This window comes from Agelaius tricolor, unplaced genomic scaffold (assembly GCF_023055355.1).
Source record: "Agelaius tricolor isolate 1412-34295 unplaced genomic scaffold, bAgeTri1.0.p SCAF_8, whole genome shotgun sequence".
NCBI lineage: Eukaryota > Metazoa > Chordata > Aves > Passeriformes > Icteridae > Agelaius > Agelaius tricolor.
In genome coordinates this window covers 7076275-7089039 of record NW_027269268.1, presented here as the reverse complement: position 1 = coordinate 7089039, position 12765 = coordinate 7076275, and the positions used below count along the sequence as shown (strand labels likewise).

The 12765-nt window shown below is 44.7% G+C and overlaps 1 protein-coding gene across 13 annotated transcripts in view; it reads right to left on the bottom strand.

Annotated features, from left to right (window-relative positions):
• The window catches only part of OTUD4 (OTU deubiquitinase 4), a 28678-nt gene extending 17875 nt beyond the window's left edge, over nucleotides 1–10803 (bottom strand). For 7 of the 13 annotated variants that reach the window (XM_071431500.1, XM_071431503.1, XM_071431504.1 and 4 more), the window contains exons 1-7: nucleotides 10645–10801; nucleotides 7232–7707; nucleotides 5617–5700; nucleotides 2704–2754; nucleotides 2351–2397; nucleotides 571–643; nucleotides 46–127 (exon numbers count right to left, since the gene is read on the bottom strand). In XM_071431500.1, the coding sequence (XP_071287601.1) occupies nucleotides 46–127; nucleotides 571–643; nucleotides 2351–2397; nucleotides 2704–2754; nucleotides 5617–5700; nucleotides 7232–7396 (502 nt within the window). In that variant the 5' untranslated portion in view covers nucleotides 7397–7707; nucleotides 10645–10801. Of the gene's footprint in view, nucleotides 1–45; nucleotides 128–570; nucleotides 644–2350; nucleotides 2398–2703; nucleotides 2755–5616; nucleotides 5701–7231; nucleotides 8182–10644 lie in introns of those variants that run through there. The other 6 variants (XR_011679896.1, XR_011679897.1, XM_071431509.1 and 3 more) reach the window with 3 other exon arrangements.
• Between the last annotated feature and the right edge of the window lie 1962 nt (nucleotides 10804–12765).

The window sequence follows — 12765 nt, the reverse complement described above, 5'->3', positions numbered from 1 at the left end:
TATTTTTGGTAAAAAGATGTTTTTAACTAACAGCTTGATACTTACACTGGCACAGAGCAGCCTTCTCTGCATACTCTATGGGATACACAATATCATAGTGGTTTCCATTTGAGAAGCACAGCAATACCTATTAAAAAAATCACACACATACTTCAGGCATCTCAATTTTTCGTGCTACCTTTAAATTCAATTTAAGGCATCCATGTGCTTTGTTATCTTTCAGGATCTCAATGTGTCAATAAAACAATCAAAATGTTTGGTGGATGTCCTTTAAACCAAACAGAATTTGAACAAAAGCAAAAAAAAAAAAAATAGAGATTAGTGCATGAAAATTGATTTTTACAGAATTTTATATTAGTAGGAAGATATGCCACACCCTAAATACATCACATTTATTTAAAAAGATTAACAGCACAACTGCCTTAAACATGTACAAAATAAACTGCTAGAACTGAATTCTCAGAACTTTTTATTGTGCTAAATAATGAAAGTCACACTCAACTACTTGCTGTTTATAAAGTAGTCTTACTTCAGCCTGTCCCAATAGCCATGTTTTTTGGTTTTTTTTACCTTATCAGAAAAGCCATTTTCAGTTACACGTGAAGGAGAAGCATTTGGCTCCTGGTATATTATGAAATCTTTCCTGGAAAAAAAAATAGCAACAGTGAAGAATTTATTTTAAAAGTAGTATCAGTCAAAATTTGAGCATTGAAGTCAAATTCAAAGGAGATACATAACCAGAGACACCTAGTGGTTTCTCTGCTATAACTAATCTCTATTGTGATTTTAAACTTAAATATTTTCTCTCTCTCCCTTTCATCCATAATGTTCTCTCAGAGCTCTTTGCTTAACAGACTGTCACCTCCTTCAAATTCTTTCTCACATAGGCAAAAACGTTATCAGTCTTGCAAAATAATTGAGTATATTCACAGTTTCTGGATTTAAAAAAAAAAAGTGTGCAACTACTCAGAAAAAGCAATTCTGAAAGGAAAAGACCCAGCCACTTCAGAGAGCAAAGCAAAATTTACTAGATAACCAACCTATATTTGTGAGAGGTCTGAGAAGTGAAAGGGAAATCAAACCTATTTGTACTGAATTTCTATCCTATGCCTGCAAAGTCTGAAAGTCTGAAAGTCACTTACTGGAACAGAACAAGAAATTCTTACTTCCCTGAGTCTGCCAGCACGCAGGAGAGGGAGCAGCTCTTTCCCCCTACCTCCAACACTATTCCTACTTTCCCTGAGACTCTCAATTGCCTTTTCAATAGAAGGCTGTCTTCAAGCTCAGCAATAACTACTCCAGTGTGCTCACCTCTGCAGTGAAATACTTGATAAGAGTTGCATCTGTGCCATAAAACCCTCCTGATGCTTTCAATGGATATTTTTAAAACCCACTGTTATTAACCAGGATTTGTCTCTATTCATTTATCAGCTGTGGCCCTGGACACCAGTGTGGCACGACTGCAAAATAAACTGCCCCTGCTTATGAGAATACATTTCTCATAGCCAGAAATACAACAGGTCATGACCATCCAGTTTCTGATCTGATTAGGCATCCAGTTGTGCTGACTTAAATTGAGTTATATCCCTCCACAACCTGGCTCAGTGTAACCATCAGCCCTTCTCACTAAGCCCCTTGAGCCAAGCTTGGCTCTGACTTTCAGCTCAGTCCTCCCCCATCCACGCAGGACAGGCAACTCTGAGCTGGCCCATTCACCTCAAAAATGCAAACATAGAATGCCATGCAGTTTCCCACACATAGCACTCAAAGTGCCCAAAGGTAATATTTAACTAGTCTGATTCCTTCCTCTTATCAGCTGTCTCATCAATAGACAAAGCCATTAATTTACAGTAAACATTTTGAAATTCTGAATTTTTAATGAGTTTATAAACAGCAGACAGTGAAGATGCTGTGGATTACTCACTCCCTTGCACAATAATTAGAAAGCAGTTATAAATACTCAGCATATTGTTTCTCACTACTTTGTTAAGAAAGATTTAGTATATAGGAAATGGGTACAGCTCACATATGAGCAATAGGGTTAGTACTAAAGCCTTGGTGAGTAACAGGAAGGAAAGCAATGTTCACAGAAAAACCAGGATATTGAAATTAACAAAGTACAACTGTATGAAATTACCCACAACTGGCTCTGCAGGTAAGATATATGTCATTATTTCAAACTCACTTTTCTATTTTTATTTAATCTATTGACAGCTGCAATTCTCAAATATATTTATAATTGTACAGATTTTGGTATGGTATAACATAATTCTATCTTTGCTGTTCCAACTGATTTACTAACAAAACAACAGAAATTATCTCAGCAAAACATATTGAAAGGTTTTCTTACTTGTACATAAGAGAAAGAGCACTTATTTCTACTTGTCCAACCCATTCCTGTATTGAAAGCAAAAGAAAATTAAGTTCAAACAAACATACAATTATACCTCCTCATAAGCAGATCAAGAGATGCAAGAAATCATTGTTGAAAATAAATATACGAACACTGAATCTGGAGTTCAGCAAGACGTAAAAACACAATTCCCCAAATCATTTTACAGTAGAGAGTACATACATAAAACTACAATTCACATAATTCAAAGACCTAAGTTCAATCAAAAACACTTCAGAGGAAAAAAATCCAATTAGCCATCAACTTCAACAAAAGTACTTGCTTTCTATCATAAATCAGGTCTAACATACCTGTGGATTTTCCAAACTTTTTAAATAATCTTCAAATGGCCCCTCTATGAACTGTATTTAAAAAAAAAAGAAAAAACAACCATCAGTAATTAGTGATTTTTAATAGTGCAGCATATGGAATCCCCAACCTGTGGCCCACTTTCCAATGGGAATGTACCACTGGAAATGGAAGTCTCCCCTGCCCTCACAAAGCTCACAATGTAAATATAAAGGGGTGTTGAGATGAAGGAATGAAGAGTCACACACACAGATCTGCCTTGCAGAAAATAACCACATAAACAGCTGTAAAATAAACCAAACAAAACCCCCCAAAAAGAAACTCAAATGGGGAGTCTGGAAGAAAGCAGAGATGATGGGATGTAGATGTTTATGGGCAATTCCCCTAAGGCATGCAGAGCATCACTGAAGAGAGAATTGTGGACTTGAACTCAAACACCTTGTTAAATAAACAGCAATGGACTATCAGAAACAGGAGTTCCATTTCTGTAGTACAGAAGCAGTGGTAGGATCTAGTACAGCCACCTCCTACAGCACTTTTTCCTCTGTTCTGTATCACCTCAAACTGCTTTTACTTTCAGCAAAGGATGCAAACAATCAGGCTACACTTCAAGTGCCAGCCCAAGAAAGTGATCCTTCAACTGCACTCCCTACCACACATGAAGAGGCCAAATTCACATCTGCCAAGAGCAGAGAAAGAAAGATGCTGCAGTAGTTGAGACATCTCAACTGCAATGTGCCTCAGCCACACAGGCCACAGAGAGGCTGCTTTTAAAAATTGCTCTTTAGTCTCTATCTGCTTGATTTACCTGAAATAAAGACACACAGAGGTGCAAACCAAGAATGAAATCTCTTCATGAACTTGAGCTACAAGCTGGATGGCCTCTTTACCCACAGTGATTAAGAAACAAATAATAAGGAGAACTGAGTGGAGCAGTGAGATTCAAAGTTCTGCTTTAGCCATTTGGAAGTGAGAAGAACTAACAAGCCTGGTCCCAAGTTTTAATTTAGATAGAAACAATCAGGTGTGAAGTTAAAAAAGGTGGATCAGCCAAACACGATCACAGACAGCAGTTACTTTTTGTGTCAAAATTAAATGACATGAAGATAATGCACAGAGGAAGAAAGGAAGGACACCAGGAAGTTCCCATAGGAAACTGAAGAGTTAGAGAATGTAACACAGCAGCAATTCAAGATAACACTGCAAAAAAGGCTGAGGATGGAAATGAAGATGGTGGCTACACTCCTGAAATCTTGGTTATAACAGTATCAGTAGAAAGAAAGACACAAATTTAAGGTGAAATTATAACAACAGGCAGAGAGTAAAGGAACTCCAGGAAGCACCACCATGTCAATAGAGCACAACTACTGAGGAGGCAGCAAGTAAACAGCTGAAGCAGGAGATTAGGGAAAGAGGCATTTGTTGTTTGTGCTGTTTGGGTTTTTTAAAGAGAGATAACTGGTATATTCCAGACACAAAACACAAAGCAGAGTGAGAGACAGAGGCAGCAAAGGAGATCAGCAGGGCTGAAGCAAGGTACCCGTGGGAGGAAGAACACTGGGAAATGAGAACAAATATGAAACACCTACTCTCACAAGAACTTTTTAAAAGGAGACTTTTCAGACAGACAGCAAAGATGGACAGAGGACAGGTCATACCTTGGGATTATGTCTGAGAGGGGAAAAAAGAATACTGGGACCAGGAGTTTGGATGAGAGAGACCAAAACAATACTAAAACCATAATAAAACCAGCTAGGGCTAATAAAGCAGTGATGGGAAACAGCAACATGGGAACAACACACACTTAAGAGTCAAAAAGGGCATGGAATTTCAAAACACTACACAATGGATAAAGAAAACAGAAGTAGAGAAGCAGATATTGGAATGAGCAGGGTAATTCTGGAAAAAAAGGGATTAAAAAGTCAGCAGTGAAAAAATGAAGTAAGAAGAGAGACATCCAAGTGTTAGAAACAACCAGAAGGAGTCAAGTCAGAGCAGCATTGTCCCAGAGAGATCTGCTGTATTTTATATCATTAACTTCTAGTAACTTCCACATTTATGTGATCACTCACATTAGAGCTGAGGGTACTATGTCAGAAATTACAGCACAAAGACACACCCTTATTCCTGCTTTCCTTCTCTTCCCTATGCCAGTGCATACCTAAAACAGTCTTTGTATTTTGGGTCTGGGTGAATTTAGAACAGAAAAATAGAGTAATAATCTTCTAGTAGCAAATCCTTACACATATTCACTCCCCTTCTGTCTGTCCTGGAAATCAGGTAACAGTATATACACTAGAACCTACACAAACAGAGGCACCATTATTGACTAGTGATCTTTTAAAAGGAAGGAAAAAAAAGGAATTTGTAATGTTAAACCAACAGCACTGACCAAGTATAATGAATATCAAAATATTTTACATCTATGGTTGATGAAAAGCTTAGTTACAGATGCTTAGGGGAAAAAAACCTACAGTGCCAATGCATAATAAACTGCAGACCCTGAAAAAAATTCACTAATCTGATCAGTCAAATCCCTTATATACTGGAAAAGCTATTAATTAGCACAACAAGAACATTTTACAACTTTTATTAAAGTAGGCATTATACCAAACTAAAATCCCAATTATAGTAGCTTCCCTATAGACTATTGAAGATTAAGTTTGCTGTTCTTCCTTCATGAGCATTAAAAACTTCTCCCACGCCACATCACTCCAGTCCAAGGAATACATAAGTCTCTCCAGGCTTATGAAAATGAGTTACTACCACATATGTGCTAATTAACTTAAATAGCACCAACTGGCATTTAGCTATGATGAATATTGCCACAAACACAGGCAAGTGCAGAATATACCAAAGTGGAAGGAATAAAGTAACTTTTCTTAAATGCTGGCAAAGAAAACAAAAATACTTACTGCTTCAAATTTCTCCCTATTTTTCCGAAGATAGTCTACACAAGCCATCCTAACGTCAATGTGCCGAGACTGAGAGTGCAACACCTACAAAGGGAACAAGACAACAAGGTGACATTGGATCTCAGGAGTTTTGATGACAGGCCACAAATAATTAATGACTGCTGTCTAAATACAGGCTTGGAAATACTCTAGTTTTATTTTTAAGAATATTTAATATGCATACTCATTCAGCAGCAACATCTTCAGGCAAGTCAAACCTCAATTACTTAATAAAAAATTAAGTAACTGCAGAATTCACAGGTTTGCTAAATTCAAACCTTCAATTTTATGAGGATTACGAAGCAAATGAATAGCATTTATTGTTAATCTTTAACTGCCTTTGTAAAGGATTTCAGTTAATTGAAGGAAGTTACAGCAGGAATGGATGAGGAAGCCACCTACCAACATGCATTCATTCAAACGAAATCCAACCAAGTCTCACAGTGCATGTTTACCTCCTCTTCAGGGGGCCTGTTGGCCAAACACTTTTTAGGAAGCCAGGAATTCAGTTCCCTAAATATGACACCTGAATTCTACCTCCTGTTCAAATCTTTATAGGAAAACTATTACTGTCATCACATGTTACAAGTTATCTCAGTACAATGCAGGGAAGTCCCAGACAATTTAAGTTGCAGTGCCTCTTGCAGTCCTTACAAACCACCCTCAAAATAAATCAGTTCCAAATTCAGTTTTTTTGAATGAAGAGTACACAAATGACACCAAATTTGCAGATAAACACTTAATAACTCTGAATTAAAGACCTTACTTTCTTAGAGGACATTTCCAATCTAAATTATTCCATAATAAGAATGGGATGTTAAAAACATAACAGCTGAAAAAAAGTTCTATCAACACTGAAGTGTGAGAGAAAATTTCTATGTATTAATGAAAAAGTCAGAATAGCAATATATATTATGTATATATCTATTCCCTTGAGATAAAAAAACCCCACCCACTTCCAATCAATAGTGTTTGCTTGCCTGAACTTATCAATTCAGTGGGGAAAGGAATTTCTTTTTAAAAAGTGATCTGTGTATAATTAGCACAGGAATCTGGGTTCTCACAATCAGAAGCACCAGAGCTCCCACTGCTGTTTGCTTGTACTTAAGACAAGATGACGCTGTCGCTTTTTTCCTTTAACACTAACACTGAAATGGGGGAGGGGAATTCAACAGGAAGAACAGAAAATAAATTACTCACTTTCTCTAATTTTACAGTCAAGTAATTAGCAAAACTAAGAACGTGGCTTTTCAGCTCTAAATTCCTTTTCCTGGACAATCTCATACCCAGCAGCTGTATTTCAATGTTGAGATATTAACACTGAAAAAAGCTCTGAGGAGGCGGTGGAAGGTCAAAACAGATAAGGATTTCTTGGTGGCAGGAGGCAGCTGAACACACAGAACTTCCCTCACCTCACAAGGTGGAAATTATTTTTAAAAAGTCACGTTTTTCACCGGCACATGACCGCATAACCTTAACCTATACCTGTCTGCGTTTTAACACTAATTACCACCCACTAATGAGATCCACTTCCCATGCTTTCGTGAGAAGGAGCTTTGTTTATGTAACCAGTTACCTGCTCGGCCACAGCCCTGAAAAGGCAGGAGCCATCCTTGGCCACTTTCTTCCTGTACAAGCCCTGAGATCGCAGGTAGCGGTCCATGGACGTGTCCCCGGGGGCGTCCCTGCCGCTGCCGGGCTGGCTCTGCTCCCCTCCGCCGGCCCTGCCCGCCGCATCCATGTTCACCGAGGAGACCGCCGCACCCCTCCTAGTCCCACATGGCGAGGAGAAGCCGCGGCGCAGCTCCGGGGCCGGGCACAGGTGCAGCGGCCGGAGCGGGGGGCAGCGCTGCGGGAGCAGCAACGGGAGCGGCAGGAAGAGCAGCAGCCGGCTTCACGTTGTCCACTCGCATGTGGGGAGCGCGGGGAGAAGCGGCAAAGTTTCCTGCGCAGCCCGGACTCGCAGCTCCGTCACTGCCGCGCAGGGCCGGAGGCAGCTCCGGCGGGTCCCGGCGCCGGAGGGAGCGGGCGCGTCCCGGGCGCGCAGCCGGCCTGCGGGCGGAAAACAAAAGGGAAAGGAAGGACACGTGCGGCCCGCCGGGAGGGAGGGAAGGAGGGAGGGAGAGAGAGAGAGAGGCGGAGGGCGCAAACAGGAGCGTAACCTGGCGCTTATTTTCACTTTCAGCCCGGGCGCTGCTGGGAGCCGTAGTCCCGGAGGAGGAGGAGGAAGCGGGAGGAGGCGGACACAGCGCCCGGGGCCGGGCTGTCAGCCTTGCTCCCGGCCAGGATCATTCCATTGCTTCTTAGCTTAAAACCAGCACCGGGAGGTGGCTGGTGAAAAACAGCATTAACCCGGTAGTGTGCGCTCGCAGCCCACAAAGCCAGATGTATCCTGGGCTGAATCCAGAGCAGCGTGGGCAGCAAGGCAAGCCGGGGTGGGGATTGTCTCCTCCTCTGTTCCCCTCCGCTGAAACCCCACCTGGAATATTGTGTCCAGCTCTGGTGCTCCCAGCACAAGCGGAACACGGAACTGTTGGAGCAAGTCCAGAGGAGGCCACGAAGTTGATAATGGGACTGGGGCACCTCCCCTACAAAGACAGGCTGAGAAAGTTTAGGCTGCTCAGCCTGGAGAAGAGAAGGCTGCATGGAAACAAACCTCCAGTATCTGAAAGTGACCTAACAGGAAGCAGAAGAGGGACTCGGAACTGTATCGATGGGACAAGAAATAACAGGTTCAAACTCACAGGGTGGAAATTTAGGTTAGCTATTAGGAAGAAATCCTCCACTGTGAGAATGTGAGACACTGGAGCAGGTTGCCCAGAGAAGCTGTGAATGCCCCATCCCTGGAAGTGTTCAAGCCAGGTTGGATAAGGCCTTGGGCAACCTGGTCTAGCGGGAGGTATCCCTGCACAGGGAAGTGGAGTTGGGACTAGATGATCTTTAAGGTCCATTCCAACCCCTTCATGTTCTATGATTTTGTCTGAAACCTAATCCACAGTATGTGGGGTATGTGTCTTTAGTAAGGCTTTGTTTGGTTTGGGGTTTCCCCCCAAGAGATGAGATTTTTAAGATTATTTTTTAACTCCATACACTTGCAGGAAAGAAGATGAAAATAAAACAGAGATAGTAAAAGAGGGCTTGATTGAAAATGGTATTTTAAAAAGCCACAGCCATCCAATACTTTTAATGTATTACTTTTCTTGTATGCCACTCCTAGTTGTAAGAAGCCCAAACATTCATATCACAATTGCATGATTAAATTTTGCTTGGCATTGCAAACAGGATTTAGAAGGTTTTGATGCACAAAATGTGACAAGGAAGGATGCTCTTCAAACTTGTAAGGCAGTTTGAATGGAAACCCTGATTTTTACTTTCAGCTGACAGTAATAAGCCTAGGGAGGGTGTTGACTTGAGATACCAAGGTAATAATAATAAGTAACTTATTAAATAAACACAAGTTACAAGGCAGCCTAATTCTAGTGCTCCAGCAGCATCACACCATCTTTCCTAACAGAAGCTCAGGTTTGCCAGAAAGGAACCAGATACAAATGCCAGTTCCTGATATCTCTGTATCTGTAGACAAGGAGAACAGAAAGTGAAAGAAGTAAAAGCAAAGCTCTACTATCTACATCTACTGCGGGATGGATGTTTTAGACAAGGAAGGGGATAAAAATACCAGCAAGGGGGGAGGGAAAGCTCCAGCTTCTCCCCAGAAGATGGGAAACATCATCTAGCAAGACTGAACTACAGACAGTTGCTGCCACTGACTCAGCTACCACATTCACTCATGAAACTCAGCGTAGCAGAGTCCTGCATGTGAGAACTGCTTCTTCTGTAGATAAAAGTAATTTGGAAAGATGCTTTTGAAACCTATCAAACTGGTGTCCGGTCACAGACTTTCTTAGGAATATCCAATTTTTTACTCACTCAATTTATCATGTTTAGAGGCAGTACTATGCTCTAATATTTAACAAATCTATCTTCTCATATATTTCAGCCTTTTGTCATTGTGATTCTATAGGCTGGTGAGGGGAAGGGCAAATGCCTTTCATCACATCTGTTAGGCTCAAGAATGCCTATACATACTAGGCCATTCAGTATGTGACAGGATGTAAATGTGGTTCTGATAAGTGAATACACAGAAAATTAGAGCATTAAAGTCGTCTAGTTGTCAGTGTTCTAAAATGCTGCTCTTCCTGCAATCAGCCCCTGAAGCTGATCAAGTGATGATGACCCGCAGAGTTTTTTCCAAGTGCTGCTATACAAGAATCAATCAATTTCTAAAGAGGTTTAGTTCTCGATGAAGAAATGTACTCCGTACACATATTTGCTAAGGCTCAAGGAGAAATGCACCCACCCAAAGGCACCTGAAACACCTCAGCATTAAAATAAATGCTCCATCAGGATAAGAATGACCAAATTATAACTCACGAGTCATTACAGATGTTCTAACTAGAGTTCCTGCAGATGCTCTAATTAGAGTTAATACAGATGTTCTAATTAGCCGGCAGCTTTATTAACACTTTCGACCAGCACTCACACCACGTGCATCAGCTCCAGCCACGAGTTTCTCCTCTCGCTGCCCCTACCCTGAATCAGCCCAGGAAGCTGACTCAAGCTGAAAACATTTTTTCAGGGGGAAAAAAAAAAAATCTGACTTTATCTTTAATCCAAGATTGGTTTTGTGATCCAGGTCACGGCCTGCCTGTGCCAACACCTGGGCCAGCAACCTTGGGCAGAGCAGCCCGGCGTTCCCCGCCTCGCGCGCCCTTTCCCGGTTCGCCACGCGCCTTCTCCCACCCGCAGCTCGGGCACGGGCGGCTCGGCGGGGCAGGCCGGGGACGGACACCCGGGCCGGGATGGACCCCCGGCCTCCCGGAGCCGCGGCCGCTGCCCCGCCGTGCCCTGCCCTGCCCGCCCCCCCCCCCCGGTACCAGCACCGCCGCCGCCGGGGCCGCACTCCCGCTGCCGCCGGCTCATGGCACTTACCGGCCCCCTCCTCCTATTCTCCTCCCCACGGGCGACGCTGGCAGTGGCGGCAACGCCTCACGCTCCTCGCCCCGCCGCGGCCCCGGCACTTCAATCTCCCGCGGCGGCCGCTCCGCCCGCTTCGCTCCCGGTGATGCGCCCGCTGCCAGCCCCGTCCCGTCCCGTCCCGCCCTCCCGCCGCGCCGATCCCCCCCCCGGCCGCTGTTGGTTTGTCCCGCCGGCCACACCTGCGGCTCGCACCATTCGCCGCGCGGGGGGGTGCCGAAGGGGGGGAAGAGGCGGGTGAAAAGCGCGCCCGGGCGCCGGGGCAGCGAGCGGGGTGTAGCGCCGGGGTGCTGCGCTGGGATCCGGCCCTGGTCGGCTCGGGGGAGCCGGATGGTGCCGAGGCGAGCGGCTGTCGCCTCATGTCGTCCTCACCCGCAAGGCCCGCAGTGGTACAGCCGAGGAACCTTTCCTTCCCCTCACCCAGTAGGTCCCAGCGAGGGGCGGGAATTGCCATGTGCCACCGCTGAGGGAAGCGGTGCCGCCCGGCCCGAGCGCCCCGCTCCACCTGAGGGGCGCGACGTGAAACGTTTCTAAGCGTGTTCCTGACGGGTCCATTTTTTTCCTTAGTGAGGTAGCAGCCCGGAGAATAGGTGTGGGGCAGGACAGGGGACACCCCGCGTCACGCCGGCCGCAGGCATCACGCCACAGCCACACGGGTTTGGAGGGGACATCCCACAGCCTCACGGGTTTGGAGGGGACACCCCACAGCCTCACGGGTTTGGAAGGGACATCCCACAGCCACACGGGTTGAAGGGAACATGCCAAGCCACACAGGTTGGAGGGAGCATGCCAAGCCACACAGGTTGGAGGGAGCATGCCAAGACACACAGGTTGGAGGGATCTCGCCACACCAAAAAGGTTGGGGGTGTCCCCCCTCAGCCACACGGGGGGATCACCCTACGGCCACAGAGGTTGGGGGGGACACCCCTCAGCCACACAGGTTGGGGGGCACATCCCACAGCTGGTTGTGGTGCCAGAAGGAGAAGCTGCTGAGCTGTGCCCTCGGTAGGTGCGTGCTGCCACAGTAATTGTGTATATTTCTGAAATGTGACCATATACAAAGAGTGTGTTCTCATATCCCATTGCTCTTCCTTGGAAATGCTCTAGCAGACATGAAGAAATATGTGAAATGCTTGTAAAGAAATAGTGGGAAGGTTGTGAGAAGAGTAAGCAAGTGTGTAGCAAATTCAAATTCGTTTTTTTTTCCCCTTGACTGAAAAACTTATTCAGGCTGGGAACTCAAAAGCAGCGTGGCCAGCAGGGCAAGGGGAGAATTCTGCCCCTCTGCTCTGGTGAGAACCCACCTGCAGTGCTGCATCAGCTCAGGGTCCCCAGCATTAAAAGGGTGTGGAACTGTTGGAGCCAGTCCAGAGGAGGACCATGGACAAGCTCAGAGGATTGGAGCACCTCTCCTATCAAGACAGGCTGAGAGGATTGGGTTTTTCAGCCAGGAGAAGGTTCTGGGGAGACCTTACCTGCAACCATTCAGTACCTAAAAGGGGCTACAAGAGAGCTGCAGAGGGGTTTTTTACAAGGGCCTGTGGCAATAGAACAAGGGGACATGGCTTTAAACTGAAAGAGGGTAGGTTTATATTAGACACTAGGAAGAAATTCTTTACTCTGGGGATGGTGAGGCACTGACACAAGTTCCCCAGAGAAGGTGTGGATGCCCCATCCCTGGAATTGTTCAAGGCCATGTTTGATGGGACTCTGAACAACCTGATCTAGTGGAAGGTGTCCCTGCCTGTGGCAGAGGTGCTGGAATTCGAGCCCTTCCAACCCAAACTGTTCTGTGATTCTGTGAGTCAGCTGTCCTGGCCAAGCTCCCTCCCAGCTTTTTGTGCACTTCCTCACTGGCAGAGCATGAGGCACTGAAAAGTCCTTGACTAAGGGTAAGCACTACTTAGCAACAACCAAAACATCTGAGTATTTTTCTCATACTGTATCCAAAACAGAACAATGTACCAACTACTTTAAAAAAAATGAACTCTATCCCAGCCAAATCCAGGACATCATGGCAGAGGTGTTGGAACTAGGTGATCTTCAAGGTCACTTTCAACCCAAACCATTCCATGA